At 35.6% G+C, this 22,939-nt stretch overlaps 1 protein-coding gene across 7 annotated transcripts in view; it reads left to right on the forward strand.

Annotated features, from left to right (window-relative positions):
• The window catches only part of LOC129002097 (histone deacetylase 4-like), a 130,162-nt gene that overhangs the window by 80,264 nt on the left and 26,959 nt on the right, over positions 1-22,939 (forward strand). For 3 of the 7 annotated variants that reach the window (XM_054429640.1, XM_054429641.1, XM_054429646.1), the window contains exons 3-6: positions 12,348-12,410; positions 14,830-14,930; positions 18,382-18,489; positions 20,847-20,984. In XM_054429640.1, coding sequence (XP_054285615.1) covers positions 12,348-12,410; positions 14,830-14,930; positions 18,382-18,489; positions 20,847-20,984 — 410 coding nt within the window. Of the gene's footprint in view, positions 1-871; positions 984-12,347; positions 12,411-14,829; positions 14,931-18,381; positions 18,490-20,846; positions 20,985-22,939 lie in introns of those variants that run through there. The other 4 variants (XM_054429644.1, XM_054429645.1, XM_054429643.1 and 1 more) reach the window with 4 other exon arrangements.

Raw genomic sequence — 22,939 nt, forward strand, 5'->3', positions numbered from 1 at the left:
GATTGATTTTGTGATAAGGTTAGGGATAGAGGTATTGATATGTTATGAGGCAAGGGAAAGAGGAATTGATTTTGTGATAAGACAAGGGATAGATGGATTGATTTTGTGATAAGGTTAGGGATGGAGGTATTGATATGTTATGAGGCAAGGGAAAGAGGAATTGATTTTGGGACAAGACAATGTATGGATGGATTGATTTTGTGATAAGGTGAGGGATAGAGGTATTTATATCTTATGAGGCAAGGAAAAGAGGAATTGATTTTGTGATAAGACAAGGGATAGATGGATTGATTTTGTGATTAGGTGAGAGACAGAGTAATTGATTTGTTGTAAAGCGAGGAATAGAAGGATAATTTGGTGATAATGTGAGTAATAAGAGTGATTAAATATGTGCAGTGGTTTCATAAAGAATGGGATAAGGGTTGATTTAGGGATAAGGTTGGCGTTTAAGGGATAGGGACAGGAGGCGTGGTTTGGGGGACGGACACAAGGAGTGGCTTACGTATTTTTTTTGCCTGTTGTCTTCGTGTGTTATGTTGGACGAAGGTAAGTGATCCCGTCTCCCTCCCGTCACACCTGCTGAAGTGACATTTCGCAGTGGGCGTCTCTTCGTCTTCAGGGACGAGTCATTTTGAACTGCCAGTCCGATTGACGCAGAAGAGTTGGTTATTTATTTACTCAGTTCGTTTGCCCGTGTACAGTGACAGTCGTATAGAGGTGCGGAGGAAGTCTTATTTTAGCGGAATGAACGACAGTCGGTGCGGTGTGGGACATTTCACGCCGTTGTGTTGGCAAGGGCAACACTGGTTCCGAGAATCCCTTGACGACGGTGGCTCGCTCTTTCGCTCGGCCCAACAGTTGAACAGTGGAATCGGATTCGGATTAGTGCGCGCTAGCGACGCTCAGTAAAGAGACGTGTTGTTTATGTGACTATCAGCTGACAGTGTGTCAACAACGCTTCAAAGTGAACGGGATCAGGACAGGTTAGCACTTAACATTGTGTGTTTAGCGTCTTATACACTGGACCCGATGATTTTTTTTCAGGTTAACTCGAAAGTTCAATGGTCAAGTAGTAGCATTATTGAAAACATAACCTGACATCACACACTTGTTTGTGAATGACAATACTGTAATTTATCTTTGAATTTGTAATAAAATTGTCCCATAAGCACATTTTAACAATAAAAATCAACAATCATGGTAAGTCTTGTTCAAGGTATGGATTGATAACACTGTCGCTCGTTGTAATCAAACGGATTGTTGCGACAGTTATTGTGGTGTTCAATATATGTAATTATTGCAACTGCGTGTCAAATGGTAAAAATAGTGTAGTCCAAGGATTTATACTCTGTCATTTCTATGCAAGATTCATTATAAGGGAGCGTCAAGACAATTAATTTCTACACATAGGTTACGTGGTTTCTTCAATGTTTTCTTTTCGATATGACATTGTGAGGCTCTTTATTTATGATATTCTTAAAATAGATTGCATAACAGTTTAATCGACACATGGCATTTTTTGGCTATTTTAAATACCCTAATTTGAATATTGTTTACTAAAACATTTTCACTTTTTATCGTTCACGCACAAATCCTCAGTGCATGCTGTACTATGCCAAATCTTAACTATACTAGCTGACAAATTAATTAATTATATAGTTGGTTACGGTTGTGATAATTTGAGGCTCGTTTCTGTAATGGGCCTAACATATTAGTCATACAGTACTCATATTACTGAACTAAAATAACAAAGTGAAAGTAGTGAAACCATGTTAGAGTGGTATTATTTCTTGAGATATTTTGATCGAATTTTAATTTGAATTTGAATGTTATTCCAAACCTAAAACATACTGAATAGTTGGCAAAACTTGCGTTTAGTTCAATTTTATTAGTTTTTTCAGTTAAATCTAAATCAAAACACGGTCGACACATTTATATTGTCAAATAACGCTTTTAGTTTTTTCAGACGATATAAAACTCCAATGTTAAAAATGTATAGTAAGTGTCCCTCTTCTCTTGGTATTCTTAGAATAATAAATTACAGATTTTTATAAACGTAGCCTTTATAATATGGTTGTCCCAGTCAAGATCATTCATCTGTCAGATGTAATTTCGTTGTGACGCCCACCAAGATAGACTGGAATGATATTCACCACAAAACAAATGTTTTACTCCGGCTTCCAGGCATTCTCTGGTGATATTGAGACATGTAATAACTGTACCCTTCTATCAGTGCCCTGACACAATCTACTGGAGCCTTGCCTGACAGCTTCTCTTATTTTTAGGCCTACTCCTTGTATTCTATGATTATGATACCGGTGGAACTTTCATATATAGCAATCAAAAACATTTTTTAAAGCTAAATATTGGTCAAAACGTTACAGACCGATGTGTCTTGTAAACAAGCTCATTTTGTCTCCAGCACACACGCTGCATTTGTATGACGCCGGCGACTACACACAGGACGTTGGATGATAAGCCAACTTGTCGGAAGAACTGCTTTGGTATTCCATAGGACAACACATCAACGACTCTTGGACAAATGATTCATTATTTACAGGACATTGTTTTCGTTTTGTCTTATTTGTTGAATTCATTCTGGTTCCTGGTCCAAGTATCCAATAATAAACAAAGTTTGTTTTTTTAGGAGGGGGAGGTCATTAGTTAAGTTTTGATTTTCCATTACAAATAATTGTCAATCGATACAAAAAAAAAAAAAAAAAAAATGGAGTTTGTCCGTTGATATGTAAAATAAATAAATAAATAAATACAATTGATATAAATTGATACGCTACTCTTTAAGAAGTTCAAAGTATAAATTTGTGTCTAAAATGTATTTTCAAGTACAGTAACATATTGAAATGTAGTAATTTGCGTAAAAGATAATTCATCAAAATATTTTGTAAAATACCCAATAACATTGAAGCTATATTTTCATCAATATTGAATCAAAATTCTTTAGAATTTTAATAAAAATGCATTTATTATTAGGCTATACAAATGTACAACCTTCAAGATTTGAAGAGGAACTCAATATTTACATCGGTCTATTCATACAAAAATATGAAATGCAAATATCTATATTTTATTGACAGCGTATGCTCGGCTCTAATCTCGTGATGTAAAGTAAAACAACGGTCAAAATGTGCATTGGGTAACCCATTGAACTGGTCTTTCAAACAGGATAGTAGCTAAAAGTCGTTATGAACATGATTATAATGATGATACTGTATAGAGAAAATAGTGGAATGATCCAGTTTATTTTCAAACGTAACCAAAATCCAGACATGTGCCCCTAGCTGGAGTTGTATTCCAACTCTCAGAATGTATGTTCTGTGATGAAAAGCCGCAAAAAACCCAATATAGGCTAATTTCACAAATAATACGGCGCAGCTTCTGATTTCGATACATCCCAAAACGGCGTATATTCCACTAGCATAAAGCATTGTTTGGACCACGAGTGCAAACAACATCAAGGTGGTGGAGGACTGAAAACAGATGTCGACGAGACGAGAATAGCGGCCTTAAAAATAGGCGGATATAAACACCGTGAGAGGCAGAGGCGGCCCGTGGCGCTCATCGAAAACTGGTACAGGTTCAAAACTGGAACACTTAGTACTGTTACTTGTTACCATAATCGCAAACTGGTACAGGTTCAAAACCGGAACACTTGGTACTGTTACTCGTTACCATAATCGCAAACTGGTACAGGTTCAAAACTGGAACACTCGGTACTGTTACTCGTTACCATAATCGCAAACTGGTACAGGTTCAAAACCGGAACACTCGGTACTGTTACTCGTTACCATAATCGCAAACTGGTACAGGTTCAAAACTGGAACACTCGGTACTGTTACTCGTTACCATAATCGCAAACTGGTACAGGTTCAAAACCGGAACACTCGGTACTGTTACTCGTTACCATAATCGCAAACTGGTACAGGTTCAAAACTGGAACACTCGGTACTGTTACTCGTTACCATAATCGCAAACTGGTACAGGCTCAAAACTGGAACACTCGGTACTGTTACTCGTTACCATAATCGCAAACTGGTACAGGTTCAAAACTGGAACACTCGGTACTGTTACTCGTTACCATAATCGCAAACTGGTACGGGTTCAAAACCGGATCACTCAAAATTCAGCTGTCAACTTTGATATTCGACCGCAGTCCGCAAGTCATTGAACCTCCCCGATTTAAATATAAAAAAAACACCCCAATTGATGTATGGTTACATTCTGTGCTCTCTGGGTTACTCCTATAAAAACGCATGCAACAAGGTTGGTCTTAAGTACAGTGCATGTTATATGACCCATCGCTTGTTCATCACCACCCGAAGTGTCGTGCGTTTAACACATAATATCTATTCCATATGGAATTCCGCAGTATATACAGTACTATTCATCTAGATTTGGGATTGCTGAACTTTAACTTTTTAGGGTCACGATCACATGAAGCAAACAAAAACACTTACTGTATAGCCTTTTTGTATACTTTGTAAATACATATATCTACAAGACAAGTCTCTTAAAAAATATTTTACTGTATTTCAATGCATTTTGGATCAAACTTAATGGACTTAGTAATTTAAATGACTTCTTGACCCAGCTTGATTCGACCATTGGAAAAAAGGGGAGTTTGGTGGGGTATGTAAACTATAAAACCGCTGCTTTTAAAATAGTCGTCTGAGTTTCTCGAACTTACAGAAGATCACTAATTTTACCGCCAAACTAAGCTTTAAAATGCAAATGCACGCATGTAAATGACTTTTTGCTTGTGTGTTAACTGCTATTAAAAGTGCCAAAGCGCATTGTCTTCAATTTTATTATCAATAAGAATTGATTAATTGCGTTAGGTTTTATCGTTGTACAGTATATATTCATGGACAGTACTTACTCAAATGGGGAAAATTTATTTCATTGTTGTATTGTAAAATAGTGTAAAAACAATGCCAGCCGCAGAAAGCCTGCAGACTAAGCAAATTTCCTAAAATATTTCCATAAACAAGTCGGATATCTATTGCTCCATTTAATTTAACGAGTACTTAAATTTGATGCTACAAAGAGGGGGAAAAGTGTTTATTTATAAAATATCAATTGTATAGGATGAAATAAATTACGTTGGCCAAATTTGATCAAAATATATCAATAAACAAGAAGGTTTTCAATCAAGCTTCAGTTAAATTCTTCAATTTTTCTATAAGAATAATATGGAAATTATTTTGAATGAACAGTTTTTTTTATATATTTTCTTCTTAACCTTTAATTGTACAACAATGCTTAACTATACAACTTTCTATATTTTTAAGCTTTACATAATAGCTGTAATGAAAATAATTGGGCATTTCCATATTTTAAGGGTAAAAATAAAAAAAAACATTTTTTGAAACATTTAATTTTAAAACCCCTGTTCCCATAAATTTTATAATAAAATCGGTCTTGGATCTAGGCCTTTCCGCCTACGATAATAGCCTTTGTTTATGTTCCTCGGTCCTCGTTACAGCAACCCTAAATATTCATTAAGTAACTTTTTCATGCTTATTTTAAATCTATATTATCTAATCCAAATACTTCCTTTTAGCGAATTTCCCATATAGGGAATAAGCTATTACCGTAGTACTCATGGTAAGACCTGGACGCGGGACCGATTTTTTTTTTCGTTTTGAGGTCCCTAGAGGCCAAAAACACCATCCGTTCAAATTCATATATATATATATATATTTATATATTTATATATATATATATATATATATATATATATATATGTCCGTCAGCACAATAACTCGAGCAAAAATGATCCGATTTTGATGAAATTTGGTACAAACGTGTAAACCTACGTCTATTCGAACGAGTTCGCGATCCAGCATGATCGGACCATGGGAACGGGTGTTTACGGGGGGTTTTATGGGGTAAAAATAGGTTTTTCCCAATTTTGACCCAAAAAACATAAAATTTAGCAATTAATTTCCAAACCATTTTGTAGAGCTTCAAAAAACAAATAATTTAGTATATTGAAGCGTTATTATGCGCCTAATGGTTACGGAGAAAATTCCAAAAAATTGTAAATTTAAAATTCCCATGTTATTCTTATGGAGAATGAGTAAACTGTTGTAGTTTGCTTGTTTATGAACATATTTTGATCAAATTTGGAAAATGTTTTTATTTCTTACTAACTATTAACATTTTACAAAAAAAAACAGTTTTACCCTTCCTGATGCAGCAAACCTAAGTACTTGTTAAACTAATTCTATTTAAATCGGGAATAAATGTTATATTTTTAAGTAGACATTTCAGTGTAAATCCAATCAGTCAAAGGAAATTCGCTTAGTCTGCAGGTTTGCTGCGGCGGGGGTATTATTAGGAACCAGTGTGATGAAACTCAATAAAGTAACTACAAGTTCGCATGGTATAATTCTGACGCGAAGTAGCCTTAGGTGTGGGCACGATGCGCGGGGATCTTTAGATTAGGAACCAAAGCAATAGATACCGTATGATATATATATGCAAGTACTCTTTTGGAATCAAGGACCGAATGTTAAAGTATTTTTTGACCAATCTACACCAAATATGGTTGTAAACAATATTTTTGCCTACTACTGTTAGATTTTTATATGTGAAAGAGGAATGTGTGATTTTGATTGTTTTCATTTCTTTTTAGGAGTGTTTTGCGGACAGTTTGTTAGGGCTAAGTAGATTTTCCCCTTTGCAAAATTGGTATTTATTTTTTATGTAAATAAATCATTTTAACGATAGTGTGGAGACAATTTTCAACCAAATAATTTGTCTATATATCTTTGTTTGGATTTCAATTTTGATGGTGAGTTTTGCAGGTCGAGGACATTTTCAATTTTTACTAACAACGAAGCTAATGTCCGTAATAATCCTTCAGCTAACCTTTTTTAACATATTTGACATAATGTATACCGCGGGTCGATGAGGTATGTGGTTGGAATGGTTTGTTTAGGTTTTCACTAAGCGGCAGTTAGCGAGAGCGGAGAGCGGCAAGTGCCCAAGTGTGGCGCGCAAAGGAGGAAAAGCGTCGACTCTACCCCAATCGATGTTTGGCTACCCCCCTCAAAATAAACCGCCCTACCGTAACTGCCGATGGCATGGCGTGGTCGTGTACCCGTGAGTCATGGTCCCCTCCCTCCAAAACACACCACTACCCGCCTTTCCAAGCGCTTTTGCTACTGGCAAAATACCAAACTTATGACTGTTTTTTTATGCATTAACTTTCATAGAGAGTCAAAGGCGAAAGTGAAATTTGCACAAACATTTATTTATTTTTTGTAATCGCAACCACCAACACAAAGTAGCCTATGTATATGCGGATAGATCGTACGACACCGACACACTATGTGCATAGTGCGTAGTGGGAGAAGATACGTAGAAGATGAACGACGAAAAGCACCTAGCTAAGGTCACCTGGTCCTTCAGAAAGAATTGTTCTTCACGCTATAGATATTCTTACCACGATGAATTTTTCAATCGACGATATTGTTATTTTATTTATATATTTTTATAATTATTATATTATTAACTAAATGCGCGGCGATGACGTATAATTTAGTTGTACAGTTTTATATCAAAGTGTACAGTTAAATTAATTAGAATTACTGTTCTTCATTATTCAAAGAGTGATATGTATTGTAGCATAACGAGTTAAAGGCGGCCGTGAGCGTAGCACATATTTATTAAGTTGTTTATTTCAACAACTGTCTTTTTTTAAACAAAGCGTTACAAAGGCTTTTGTTGTGAGTGTATACTACAGCTGAAATAGTGCCGTAACAGTAACACTAAGGTAGGGCAGTGTCTGGTGGGAGGGGGGCATGGGGCATTCCTATCAGATGATGCCCCATGCCCGGCCTCGCACAACAACCAAACAACCGCTAGCCCGCTACTGCCCGGCGGCGCGACAAACACCTGTTGTATCTCGTGCCGAATCCTGGGTTTTAAATCAAATTCAACTTTTCTTTTGGGACCTCTCAATACAGTACCATCTTCGGAGGCATACCTGGTCGGAAATCATATTGGAGGTATGATTTGTTGGAGATAGTTTGTCGGAGCTATTGTTGTTAAAATACACTCAAAATACTCAATTGTAGCTCCATCGGAGGCGTGTCATTTTGGAGATATATTTTCGGTGTTGTGCCTTGTTGGGGTGTAGGTTGTGTTGGAGAAGTATCTTGTTGGACATTTTTGATCTGAGGAAGCTCTATCAGGGATTTAATGCATTTTTAGAAATATTCGAATCAATCGGAGGTGTGCGGTGTGTCTGGTTGTTAAAGTCTGACCTCCGGAGGGTGTTCTACTGGGAACATGTCTTGTTGGAGATATTCAGCCGGTTAAATGGTAGTTTTATGTCGGCGATGGCTGTTTCGAAAGTACGCCTTGTCTGGCACTATTATCACGGTGCGGTGTGTTGCATATCCTGTCTCGAGCACAGCAGACACCTCGTCGGCGCTACACTTTGTCTGATGGTGCCCTAGTCCCGAGCCGCCGCCGCCGCTGGCCTCGGTATTTTTCCGCCGCCCATTCTCGGAACGCCGCGACCGACAACCGGTCGAGACTGCGTGGTTCTAGACCTACTACCACAACCACACCATTGATGTCCGCACTGTCACCGCCGCTTGGACTGACGTGTTGTGCACTCATTGAATTAGCCTAGTTGGGTCTACATGTCACACTTTCTGTACTTCATTTTAAAACTTCTTCGCCAAGAAAAAGACTAGAAGAGTTTTGATACCGCTAAGGTCGTGGCTATTAAACTACAGCCGGATGTCCAGGATAGGTATCATTTACTGTGAAATTTAGGTATTGTCTTTCGAGACTTGTACTGAATGGGCACTTCCATTTGAATTAATGGTTTTCAAATTTACCTGATCCGGCATGCCTGATCCGATTTCACCGTACCGGACGCAGTGTGTGACGAGCCTTTAACCACAGACAAGGGAATTTCCTTAGTCAATGCTTTAACTGAACCAAATGCTCAAAAAGGTGTCACGGGAAATATTTGCAACAAAAATATTAGGTACCGGTACTTCCTGTATTGGTAAAGATCCCACTTACCTTTGGCTTTGCTTAGAACTAGTACCTTGCTGTTGCTCCTGATAATCACGATTTTTCATGTTTCAAGTTTTTGTCAAATTTGTTCAACGAACTGATAAATTGGGTAAATGTCAAGGCCTCTTGAAAACATTTACTAATATAATCAGATTTTTATGTACGGATTCGGTGTTTGCTACTTGTAAAAATGGAAGAGGGTTAACTGTTGACTACATAGTATTACACTGTTCTATTGTGTACTATTGGAAACATGAACCACAGAATAAAACATTTCCCATGACCCGTGTTTACTCAATGACTAGAAATGGAGGAACTAATCAATTTCGGCGAATGATTCATTTATTGGTGTAAGATAGACGAAAATAGATTGGACTACGTAGTGACGGACGAAGTTCGAGCACTGAGCCCTAGTCCGATAGTGATAGTGACCACAGGCGTGCCAACCGAATAAACAAATCCCAAGGCTACCGCTACCACAGAACACTGGTATAAATGAGAATAATGATTAGTCACCGCGCCGCTCAAAACGTGCCTGGAAAATTTTTACTACACTTTGTTATGCCTTCCTTTTCTGATGACAGCTACGTTGAAGCATTGAAGTTAATGATGCTGTAATGCTGGGCTATTAATATTTTTCGTAGTTTCTTCGTGTTGTTTGTGGTTGAATATAATAACATGGGTATTGACAGTGCAACAGCAACAACAAAGTTAATGAATCGTCGAACATGCAGGAAGGAGGGATAAAGAAAGATGTCAGACAATATTCTGAGATTGAACCTTACTATCCTGTGCTTCTTAATTTGTTAAAACCCCTTTTGTACAGTTTTAAAGTGATCGTCAGTTTGGTGCCCATTCTCTCTGAACTGTTGTACTGACCTACTGACATAAAGAACTAACTTAGATAATTTATTTTCAGAAACAAAATCGTCGTAGCAAACTAAATTGAAGAAAACGAGGGCAGTAAGAAACTGCACCTTGCCTTGCCAAAGCCATCATCGGGCCATTCAGACTTGTTGCTAATAGTTGTGATGCAGATGTACCTTGGATCACTACTGGATAAATCTGATGGTACCAAAATGTCTTGTTGCACTTTTAAACAAATACTTTACAAAACTTTCATTTTTATGGTTAGAGGACCTTTGCTGATTAAAGTATAACAGTATGTTAACAAACCAGTTGAGGCTGGACCGGGCAGTGCTTGTCATGTTATTCAAGGACATTGGGTCATTGTCCTAGGAGGACCAACACAGGTAATCAACGGCACTTTGACAGACCTACCAATATCAGTTGTGATACTGTATGTATGGCAGCTGGTTGGTAGGTACTGGCAGAATACCTGTCTTCTAACCGTTCATGGACACTGGGTCAATGACCTGCGTCGATATCAGTTGAGGCAGGTATTGTAGAGGCTTGGCTTGGTGTGCTGCTTTATATGTCATGGGGAACATTCAAGGACACGGCGTCATTATACCAGATCTAGAGGACCTGTACTAGTAACAGCCGACCTGGCAACAGGTACAGTTGAACCTCGTTTGTACGAACCTCGATAAAACGAATTCCTCGATAAGACGAATTTTTTTTAATCCCCTTGACACTTTCATATAGGTTAATGCTAAAAACACCTCTATACAACGTAGTAACTAACTAACAAACCTCCATAAGACGAATTTGTTTGTGACATGGGCTAGGACTGGTTAACCCCTTTACAACGAATATTCTTAGCACAAAACCTCTACAAGACGAACGTGACCTCTATAAGACGAATTTATCATAATCTTAACCTCCATAGTACGTAGTTTTCAAAACAAACAGAAGCTTGTCTCAACATGAAACCCCCACCCATCCCTCCTCCTTCCTCAGTCATTGTTTGGAAAAACCTTGGAGCGAGGAGAAACCTCTATAAGAAGAATAACAGCAGCATTAAACCTCGATAAAACGACCCTCTTTATTAAGAATACCTCTATAGTACGAATTTTTCCCGTACCCCTTGAAATTCGTCTTATAGAGGTTCAACTGTACACTCATTGACTTTGGATTCAACGAGGATACTTTTCACCCTACTTTGTAGACCTGCCAATGCTACTGTGGCTGGGCCTGCCAGTTCATAATATTCAGTTGGACATTGTTTTATTTAAAGGTCCAGCGCTCGTGACTGACAGTTGAGGTAGATATACTGGAAAGTCTAGCATTTTCATGTTGAAAGCTCTCCTGTCAATGATTACTAAGATGACACTAGGTGTAGGACATGTTCGGTCTCTGTTTTTGGCTTTTGTTATTGGAGGTTTTTCTTTTAACACTTTCTCAGGACCGTTAGCACCAGTATGACTTGTTTAGTGGCGCCAGTGCGCCATTGACACCAGCGTCCATCCTGCCTGTCACTTCACAGCTTCGGCTCACAGATCGTCCATTATCTCCAGGCCTACTCCACTTGTCCCTCTGAGTAAAAATAGCTGCCCTCGTGGCGCAACCTTCCTCAGAAATTGGCGGCAGATATTACAACAGACGACAGACAGATAGTGTCTTTGGGTGTCTCACACATGGTTTGACTTTGGGTGATCAAATCGTTGTAGTCTTTCATCAGCTTTTACGAAATTAGATTGTTGATTTTAAAGGGTTGATATTGGAGGTTTTAATCGATAAAAGGTTATGGTATGAAGCTCATTTAAAGTGGGACCAGACCCCACCTGGATATTCAAATACAGATAGTTGTGTGTTTCTTCAAAGGTTTTTGTTAATAAACCAAAAATGGTTTTAAAACAAATTCAATAATGTACGTTTTGACATTACAGCACAAACAAAAAAGACAGCAAAAGTACATCTGATGGACAAAACTATGGGACATATGAAAATATGTAAGAGGTTAGCTTAAACTGACGTTTTTAACTGATAACCGTAAAAACGGTATTTTGCTAGTTCATTTGTTTCTCCTGATTATTCGGATGATAATAGTCTGTACAGTGTAAATTAAATGGAGCGTTGACTATTGATACAGAATCCAATAGTCAATGCCTGGAGTTATACTGATATTCAGTTAAAATTATGTTAGTAGATACAGATTTTTAACTAAACAAAATTTAAAAATTAAAAAAAAATTCTTTACCTGCATACTGTTAAGTTTGCGTAGTAAATAACAGTTGAATTGTATTTCTTTGTTCGTTGCACCACTTTACGCCGTGCAACTTTTGGTTATGTGGTGGGCGATAATATTGATTAATTGATTGATAATTGTATAGTTTTGTGTAAGACATATAGTATTTCTGAAAATGTTGTGTGTGTTTCAGAAGAGGTGGGGCCGTTCCGGTCTGTGGAGATCAGTCCCCCATTCGCCCACCTCCCTCAAAAAGGTGAGTCTCACAACAGAAAATTACAACTCACTTGAACATGTAACTTGGGACACAAAGGTCTGGATTTAAAGGGGGTTTTAATGTGCAGTACTATTACCAGAATGGGAAAGAGTTCTTTCCAACACGAGAACTCAAAAACTTTCACTACATACAACAATTTCACTGCCGGTAACAAAATGTTCACCCAAGGAACTTTTCCGTTAGAGGATGATTTTTTCAACATTCACCCTTTGTTATAAATGTGGTCAGAGCCTAAACAATATTTGGATACCGTAATTGTGTACGTGCCTTGTATTAAAAAATGACTCTTCTTACTAATTAAATTTAAAAAATGTTAGTTTTATAACTAAAACTGAATGGTTTCTCTATGATCACCCCATTGTAATAACTGGTTGTTAATTTAAACTATGATCAAAAACATGAATATATTAACCAATGGCCAGTGAACTTGTTTATATCTTGTATGTTTTGACTCGACAGTAAGTGAAGGTTTATTATTTTAATCTAGTGCAAAACACTAGGTTTGTGCCGATAAAAATTGTACACTTTGCTTATTTATTTATTAATTTAAACAATGCAACAAACAAATAGAAAGTATTAAATGTGATGGTTTTGAATAAGTTAGTAAATTGCAGTACTGTATTATTGTTTGGATTATTCTGTATTTTGCTGAGCAAAGAAACACCTCAAGCTGAGTGGAGCGTGGGGCACCTAGCAGTCTTCTATTGATTATCAATCAGTCCAGCTATTCTGAGAATACTGACCAATGTTCAGGCAGCCTGTGAATACTTTATGCCTTTAATCTTCAGACAGTTATTGCTATCAACATGTCAACAGATTTATCAAACTGCCACGCAAAACATACAAATACATTTTGGGACATGATGTGTTTTTGATAAATATGTATTGTTGACGACAAGTGGTGTGAATTAATACAATGTCTTCTCTTAGTAGCTCACATTTTTCAATCCCGACTGCAAGTTGTAAGTTCAAAGTCAGCTATGTATGCTATCGCACATTTTGTGAGGTGCATATAGGATTTGGAACAGTACGGTATATGATTAAACTTTGATCGCATATATTTGAAATAAATGTATGTAAAGAGGAGTAGTTGGTTTAAAAAAAAAGCTTGTAGTACTGTGTTAACAGTTTACATTGATTTAGCAGTAACATGAATTTTCCACCAAAGTAAAAAACTTACTGAATTTTAAGCTATGGTTCCCCAGACTGCGAAATTTTGGCCGTGCGGTGGTTCCACTGATGTGCGTTTACGCGTTCAAAATTTATGGTTCCACAGGGCATCCAAATCATACTGGTCAGAGAGCATTGGCAGTGCGGAATCCGCCAGCGGAGAGGAGCTATCAACTATTGTGACCATGTAGTTATTGCAATTTCATTATGTCTTGTGTGGTAAAAAGAGGTGTAGATGAACGTTTTTCATTGACCGAAGAGGAGGAACTTGTCGAGTTGGTGTCTCAACATGATGTGCTGTGGAAGTTGAGTGACCCGGAGTACAAAAACAATGCAAAAAAAGACGTAATTTGGATTACAACTAGAGAAAAACTTGGGAAAACAGGTAATCTGTTTATCTGTGTATGAGTTGACACCAATAAAGATAAAAGATCGATAACATCATCACAATCATAAAGCATCACAGCCACGAGGGCTTTCCTCTTCCTATCTATACTCGTCGCTAGTTTGGACAGAACTGAATTTTTCGCAACGTTATTTCCGCAGTCAGAAGAACCACCACTCCAAATTTTACGCGGCATAATTTCCGCAACAAAAAACTACGCACTGTGGCGGAAGTTTCGCAGTCCGTGGAACCATAGTTTTAAACTGTCACTTTAATGTTAGTGTGTTTTAAAAATAGCAGAATAAACATTCAAATACTATTTTAAGAAAGTGTTCAACCTAAGTAAACATTTTATTTCTATGTGTAAGCATTATTATTTTACAATAGATACAAGAAAAATAACAATATAAAGTATTGATATAACTATTACTTAGGGAAATCTTGTCTGAGAGATGGTTTGTTAATTACTGCACACTATGCTACGTACAGGACAGATTGTAAGGTGTCGTAAAGATAATAGGGACAAACACAAACCAGTTATGGAAATTTGAACAATAAATTATGGCTTTTAGACAGTCATAAATAATGTTTTTTTGCGTTTCATATAAAAGTTGTTTTTGAAGAAACAATGGGCCGTTGAGCATAGCAATTCAATATAGGGAGTGTATAAGACAAAGCTGAGTTGCTATTATAGTAAGTACATTTTTGAATGTGGATGTGAAGGACTTAAGATTACCTTTGAATCCTGCCACCCATGTCTGTTGGAATGTCTTAAGCTGTGCTTATAGTGTTAGTAGCAGTTCAAACTAAAATGTCCTTTACACAACTCTACGTTTGTTACAGAGATGACAAGAGAGTCGCCATCAAGTAGTCCGGCGCTCAGTCGGAGAAATGAACTCAATAACCTGGTCAACGGGCACGAGTTCCAGCACCAGATACTGCAGGTTAGCATTAGACAGTCTCAGTCCCTAACAATATAAACCAGTCCACAATTACTTAATGCAAATTTTTTTATTTCGGAAGGAAATAAAGAAGGTTTTTACCCTGTGCTTGTGGTATTTGGTAAGAGGTATTGTACACAATACTTCCTAAGGCAAGAGGTACAAAATTATTAAATGTTATGTGGATATGCTGGGACCTGGGAATCAAACGCATCACTCTTGCACTCTTTTCAGCAACACACTCTTTTCACATCATTACAAGGGACAGTAAACTAATAGAATTTTTGGTGTAGAGGAGGGGGTGTTCAGCAGAAACTTCTGGAATTACCTAAAATCAATGATGAACTTAATTAAAATCCATGTTATTAGTGCCTCAGCTGTAACATAACTTTAGATTTACGTTAAGAATTTTAAGAGTCGGCGTCTTGCTCGGATCGTAACAATGTCAACTGTGACAATGTCGGTACCATGTGTGCGACAGGCCTGTTCATTTTTGTATTGTTTAATCGCAATGTGTATTTGTCGGTGTTATGTGATTTAACCTCGACGATGCTGCTCAAGCGTAAACGGTCGAAAACACAGTTACAACTTTTAAGCTGATTGACAACAAGGTAAAGCCTACTTTTTAGATGACCTTCAACAAAAAAATGCCACAGAACCTTTTAAAACCACTTTAAAGTTCTTGGCCAACTAATATTCTCGGACATCTTGTAAGTTGTAACTCTACTATAATGAGTGATATCAACACTTTAAATAAATCATTCTTATGGACATTTAAAAATATTTATTAATGCAACATAAACTTACAAATTCCAAATTTCTGTTAGTAATTTTTACATAATAATTTTACCACCTTCTTTAAACTTGCTCCAATAGTTCTCAGTTTGGATTTGATTAACTCAAATCACGTTTGCTAGACAAAGTTTAAACGTAACAGCCACAGTACGACCTTTACAACTCCCCACTATTTCCGCGCTGCCCGAAGTATTTATAGGAGTTACGACCAATCCAAACATACATCTTGTATTTATAGCTGACACAAAGGGATTAAAAATACTCAAGTACCTCCAAACAGCTCAGTACTCTGCTGCTGGCTTCAGTTTTTGAGTTGCATTAAAATTATTGGTGTAAAGATTGACATAAAATTGTGAACTACACGTTTTTATTGGTTTCAGGATCAGAATGTTGGGTTTTGTACAAAAAGTTATCGTTTTTATTCTAGTTAAACTGTTTATCTCTTGGGGCAGCTATTATACTCTGACATCATACATCCTTCCAGAGAAACATTTCATCCAAGAAAATTTAACTTTTTAATATGTGGAATTTTTATAACAACATTAAACAAATTGATTAACACTTCTTGGTTCTCATATAAGGACTGAAAAAGTTGTTCCCTTTTTCAGTACCAGACTTTTATTTTTAACTTTGAAGTAAAAAATTAGAATCTATTTATCAAATGATTTTTAAAATAGGGTTGAAACGAAGTTCATGGCCATTGAACCGCTATGGTATATTGAAGATTGAGTATAGTATCTAGTTCCATGTTTGTGCGGATAATATTAGAGTCGGCCCTAGCACAGTGCTCGGCTAGTAACCGATAAATCGATCCATCAGACTTGATGGACTCGCAAAATCCCCGATATTATTTTGGGCGCTTTAGATAAAGAAAATTAAGTCACGGATTGTAAAAGTGTGTAAAAAATGTATGTATGATTTTCATTTTTTAGTAGCTCATATCCACTCAACATTAATTATTCCTTTTTAAGTCCACTAAAAGTAAAACCCAAGATTATTTTAATTTTAATAGTTATGTTTCCAAATTTTACCTACAAGCAATTAATCAATATAGTACATTTGTAATATATGATTTTGGAATTTTAAGTTTTCTAATGAGATCTGGTTTTATACAGACTTTTTCCTCTATGAATGCAACATATAACAAGAACAAAAGAGATTTTACATGAAGGGAATGTAAAGGTCAGAAGAAGCCAGCAGTTGAGGTCAACCGCTAGTTAGTTGTCTAGTTTTAGAAACATGCTTGTACTGTTAGGTTTGTTACTCTAGCTCAGTGACAAAAAACTGACCGGTTTTCTTCGCTTGTATGTTGTTTACATACCTCACTCTTCCACTGGTACTTCTTAAACAATTTTAAGTATTAGCAATACTTTCTTTGCTACACAGGATTTATTTTATCCTAAAATTTAATGGCTAATTATTGACAATGTCCAATACATGTAAAAGGTCACTGCCCATAAAGGGTTTGATTTGACAAAATATGTTGTAAATTCTAAGCTAAACAATGAATACCATTTTAGAACAGTTTGCATTTGCACTTGGGAAATGTCTGTAGTTCCTGATAAGATTGTTATGAATTGTAAAAGTTAAAAATAGAAGAAGAAAGAGTAGCTTATCAGAACAATAAAGCTACACACCTTCAAGATAACCAAGTAAATAGAAACTCATTGAGTTGTGTAATCAGAGCTTGTTGAATATGTTAACATTCTTCCCCACTTCACAGTAGTTATCATTATCAATAGATTTGATGTGGCATTGGCAATCATTTATGATTACTGTAAGGAACTATTTTTGTTAAATAATTTAGATTTGATTTTTGAGCTTATAATTGTTTTGCAATGCTTTCAAAATATAAAATAACATTTAAACAATAATTGTTGACTTTTTAAAAATACAGATAAGGGTTATTAATAAAATGTCTCATTGGAATATTTGAAATAGCCTACTTTCTAAAAATAGAAATTTTATTTTAGTTTGTGATTCAGGCAGCAGTTTTGTCTGCAGGGACAAATAATGCCAATTATAAAGTTGTTTTCTAAGTAAGCTGTAGGAATGTTAAAATCCCAAGGGCATTCAAGAGTATTTTTAGATACAAGACAGATGAGACTCTTAAACTTTTAAACTGTGTGGGCAATATGCTTCAAACAGTAATTTGTGTTTTCATTGGTAGATTTTTTTGTAGAATTGTCTAAGTAACTTAGATTGGACATCATTGGATCATCATCATCATCATCGGATATCATGAGTTGAATTCTAAGAAGTAAACATTTTTGTTTTTGATCCTATCATTTGTGCTGATGTGTAGAAGTAGAAACACTCATAGAACAAGCTTCTTAACAGTAACATATACAGATGGCATAATTTTAAAGTACAGTAACAACAGATTTTTCTAATTGTCTGTGTAGCCGAGTGGTTATAGTGCTTGCCTTCTAATCAGATGGTTGCTGGTATAATTCCAAGCGAGGTCGTTACCAGACACAGATCACATTTGTCTTTGGGCTATCAATTAATGATGCTTTCCAACAACAGGTCGACATTAAATGGTAAAAAGACTAGGGATATATGTTAACAAATGCAGCTGGCGTATATAGACACAATACTTCAACAAAATTAATTTTCTGTTGAGTCAAACTTAACCAATAAATGGTGTTTGTTTCAGCTGAAGAAACAGCAGCAGTTACAGCAGCAGATTCTGCTGCAGCACTTCCAAGCGCAGCAGCAACAGTTGGCAGAGCAGCATGAGCAGCAACTCAGACATCACCTCAAGGTAACATGACAAGTGCCAATACGTCAACATTTCCAAGTGAAAGGGTTTTAATGAGTGATGAAACGTAATTCCATTCAAAATGTACAGACTGAATAAAAAAATCTGTGCCCAATAAACAATTTGTATGTTGATCTTACTAAGTTGCAGTCCACATTTTACAACAAAAAACCCTAACAAAATGTATCAACAAGGCTTGTTAATAACAAAGAATTTTTAATTGTATGAAAAAAAATTACTGTAGTCAGAAGAAATTTTAATGCTTATTGTGTGGCCTATGAAAGGCTTCTAATTTCAAGATCAAAATGCCTTCTTATAACATTTTCAACAGTACATCTACTCAATCAAAAAATTTACAAATTAAAAATTAACAACTGTATCAAAAGTTTGAAACAGTAATTTTTATTACATTAATGGTTGAAATAATTTTTCAAAATTAAATAAAACTTATGGTTTAAAAAGTTTAAATTCTTTACAAACATTGTTAGTTAGTGAATTGCATAGGTCCTACAATTTTATAACATGGCAAATAAAAAAAGGTTTTGATAGACACTTTCAGACTATACGCAAATTAGATTGACTAAACTATATCTATTGTTTATCCATTTTTTTCTTTTTGTAAAGATTCACAATACATTAATTATTGTTCACATTAAAGAAAAAAAAAACTTCAAATGATAAATGTAGGTACTGATGTTTTGTAATATAGTTGAAAAGTAAGTTGTTTTCTACCTGTGTATGTTGCTGATGACAATAATAAGTTAAGTAAATTTCCAGTGTCTGATAGGATATGAAAGCTATCCAGTGGAGGCAGTGTAAAAATAAATGATGTTGTGACACATGGCTGGTAGTCTTCCAGGAATAACTAGTGACACAACATCAGTGAAAGCTGATAAATATTGAAACTACAGTAGTAGCTGAGACATTATAATATTGTTATGTAGAACAAGTTTAGGTAAAAGTGTCTCTGACGTTTTATCAGTTGTATGTTTGTCTTTGTCATAAAATTGGTTTAACCTTAAAGTGTATAAATCCTACTAATATTATAAATGAGAAAGTTTGGATGTATGGATGTATTGATGTATGGATGTATGTTTGTGACAAGTGAATGCGAAAAATACTGGTCGGATTGGGCTGAAATTTGGCATGATGATAGCTCACATTCCCGATTAACATATAGGCATATTCTTATTTTAAAAATCCTTTCGGGCTCCGCCCCAGTGGCTCTGGAGTTTCCCATGTTAACCTTATGAGAAATGGAATTATTAAATCTTAACAGCTGTTTCAATTAAACAAGTTGGTTCTGTTCTATGATGTCCAATAGCATTAAAGTTACAAGGAATACCAACAGGGTGCAGCACTATTATTTCTTTTACATGACAACAGCTAATTTGCAACCAAAATGTGAGTGAGCGTAGCGAACTATCTTCAACCTGGAGGCGAGTTAGCGTAGCGAACGAGCTAACCTGAAGGCAAGTGAGCGTAGCGAACGAGCTCCAACCTAAAGGTGAGTGAGCGTAGCGAACGAGCTCCAACCTAAAGGTGAGTGAGCGTAGCGAACAAACTTCAACCAGGACGTGATTGAGCCATGCGAACGAGATAATCTTGAAAATTAAGAAGTTAAACGGGGCAAAGCCCGCGGGTTACAGCTAGTAATCTATAAGTTATAGGTAGTTGATATAAAAATGTTGTGTAAGCACAGTTTAAAACATGTTTTACAAACATAAATTTATAATTTTCCCAGAAATTTTCACATAAAAAATTTATTCTTTGGATTATAAATTTTTTTCTCAAACTGTAACTAGTTACATTTGGAATCCATCATCACAATTATCTGACAGTGTAAAAAAACACTTCTGTAATACTGTAATTGCAAATGTGAGATGGAAGTAATACATGTCCACTTAGCCATAGGTGTCTGTTCTTACCGCAACTAAGATAAGAGAGGTAAGGGGACATGAAAAACTGTGTGGTATGCAGAACTAAGACTTTGAAAATATAGTCAAATGCAAAACCCTTAAGTCTGGTGATTATTTTCCGAACACAAGGGGGCGGTAAACTAGGTGGTCTTGATGTATCTGCTACTGTGTATCACACACTGGAATAGCAAACATCACAGTATTAGATATTGTAAAAACAATAATTTCTCCATACATTATGTTAGGGGAGAAAGTAAAAGGAGGGATAAAAAGGCATGTTGGATAATTGGGACTCAACGTATACTTACGTATACTGCGCCCCTTAGGCTGTCTCTAAAGTTTACTCACTATTACATCACTATTTAAAATTGTTAAAGCTTTAACATTTAAAGCTTGTGTTATCTGTCGCGGATGTGTGCTGTAGGTGTATGCGTGTTCTAGGAGCTATGGGAGCAACAGAAGGCCCTAGAAGATCAACAGAGAGAGCAGAGAGAGAAGGAGAGATTGGAGTCTCTCAAGAAGAAGGAGAAACATGAGCAAAGTGCAGTGGCCAGCTCGGAGGTTAAGCAGAAACTGCAGGTAATACCCCATGTTGATGTGGCAACAAGCTTTAGAATGAAAAGATAATCTCACAATTGAGCATGTAAGTTCGTGTATTGCAAATATATCACACTGTTGCTGAGCGTGATAAATAATTGTGGTCAGTAGTAATACATTGACCTCTGAGTGGCAACTGTTTAGGAAGTTAGGTTCCACACAGTGCCAGCTAGCTCCTGTGTTGGCGCATTCAATTATTACCAGGGTGTCAAACTTATCATATACCGATCATATATCAGAATATCATAACCGTTTATGATCTACATTCTCAAACTAGACTAAAATTGTCCTTCAAAATATCCCTTAAAAACTTCTTTCTTAATAATAATTACGCCTCAAATCTCTAAATTTCGTATGATTTAACAAAATTATTAGTTTTTTAAATAATATTCTAAATATAATTTTATTTCATGAAGTGGCAAAATCAGGAAATGTTATCAAATCAAAATCTTGTTATTCATTTTGTACATACATACAAGAATAGTGTAATAAAATAGAAAATTTCTACTATACAAAATGTGTTCTACAGCAACTGCAACTACTAAAGTACATCAATCTTTATATTTATTTTTGAAATAAACTTCTAGAGAGTACCAACTTTTTTTAATAAAACATTTTTCATATTATTTCTGGAATGTTTTTGGTCCATAGCATTTTTAAGTGATGGTGGTAAATGATTTAACCCATTGGCAACCTATTACGAGTATACTCGTTGTGGCTTCAAGATGGCCCAAAACCACCATCACGAGTTATCTCGTTATGTCGACATAGTTATTTTTATTTTTTTTTTTACTTACATTTATAATTATTTTTGTACTTTATTATAACTTTCAGGGCTATATAGAACATCAAATTTAATGGCAATTTAAAGTAAATTATTTTATACCGTAACATTTATATTCATTGCGTAATACGGACCTATTTTGTTCGCAGCTGTTTCACTACGTTGCTAGTGACGGGGTGTTAGATTAGTCAGCTGTCACAATTGTAACAACAAAATTGTGTTATTAGTTTTCTATTCAAGTTTTCTATGTAAAAAAAAATAAATATTCTACTCAAAAATATAAAAGTTAAAGCATTGTAAGGTATAGAGAATTTTATAAGGTTTAAGAAAAATATAACTTAAGCCACATTTGGTCAAAAAACAAAGAGTGTTATTAGGCCTATAGGTTTTTAGATTTTGCTGAAATTTAATAAGATCAGGCCAGCCAGTAATATAGTGCTTACTTAGGTCCCCAATGGGTTTTGGATCCTATGTGGTTTTTTTTTTATAAAATGTTAAATTATGTTAGAGCCTCGGGTAAGTTTATATCTTGTAACATATAAACAAAAAATATCTATATATAGTTATATTTGCGGGCATATCTTTGTAAAGAATGGACATTTCTGTAAAAAATCATTTTATGTAACTGGTTTTTGACCAAGATTATACATTCTACAATGTACTGGTCATATACCGTTGGAATTTTTAGCTGAGAAAAGCTAAAAATTTAGTAATTATAAATTACTGTTATAATTATGCTAGGTATGATTAGACTGAGTAAGGGAAGTAGAGTTTCTTAAAATAATTTTTTTATTAGCCTAATAATTTTATGCGCCCAATCTGGTCCAATATATGTAAACTTTAGCGTTGCTATTTTTAGCTTACTAATAGTTTTATGCGCCCAATCTGGTCCAATATATGTAAACTTTAGCGTTGCTATTTTTAGCTTACCGACTGCACTCAATGTTATTTAATAGTATTTAGACGTGATATATAATTTATGTGTCTAAAGTAATTATGTTCCGAAACATTTACATGATTCATTACTATTCTTGTAGGAATATAAAAATAAAAAAATTGATGTTTCATTATATTGTTATTTTTTACATTTCTGTAAAGTTAACAACATTGTTCTTGCTTCACAGCTATTGAATCAAACCAAAGAGATTTTCAT

Source organism: Macrosteles quadrilineatus, unplaced genomic scaffold (assembly GCF_028750875.1).
Source record: "Macrosteles quadrilineatus isolate MER2022 unplaced genomic scaffold, UCM_ALF_1.0 Scaffold_9__3_contigs__length_116548681, whole genome shotgun sequence".
In the NCBI taxonomy this organism is placed as follows: Eukaryota; Metazoa; Arthropoda; class Insecta; order Hemiptera; family Cicadellidae; genus Macrosteles; species Macrosteles quadrilineatus.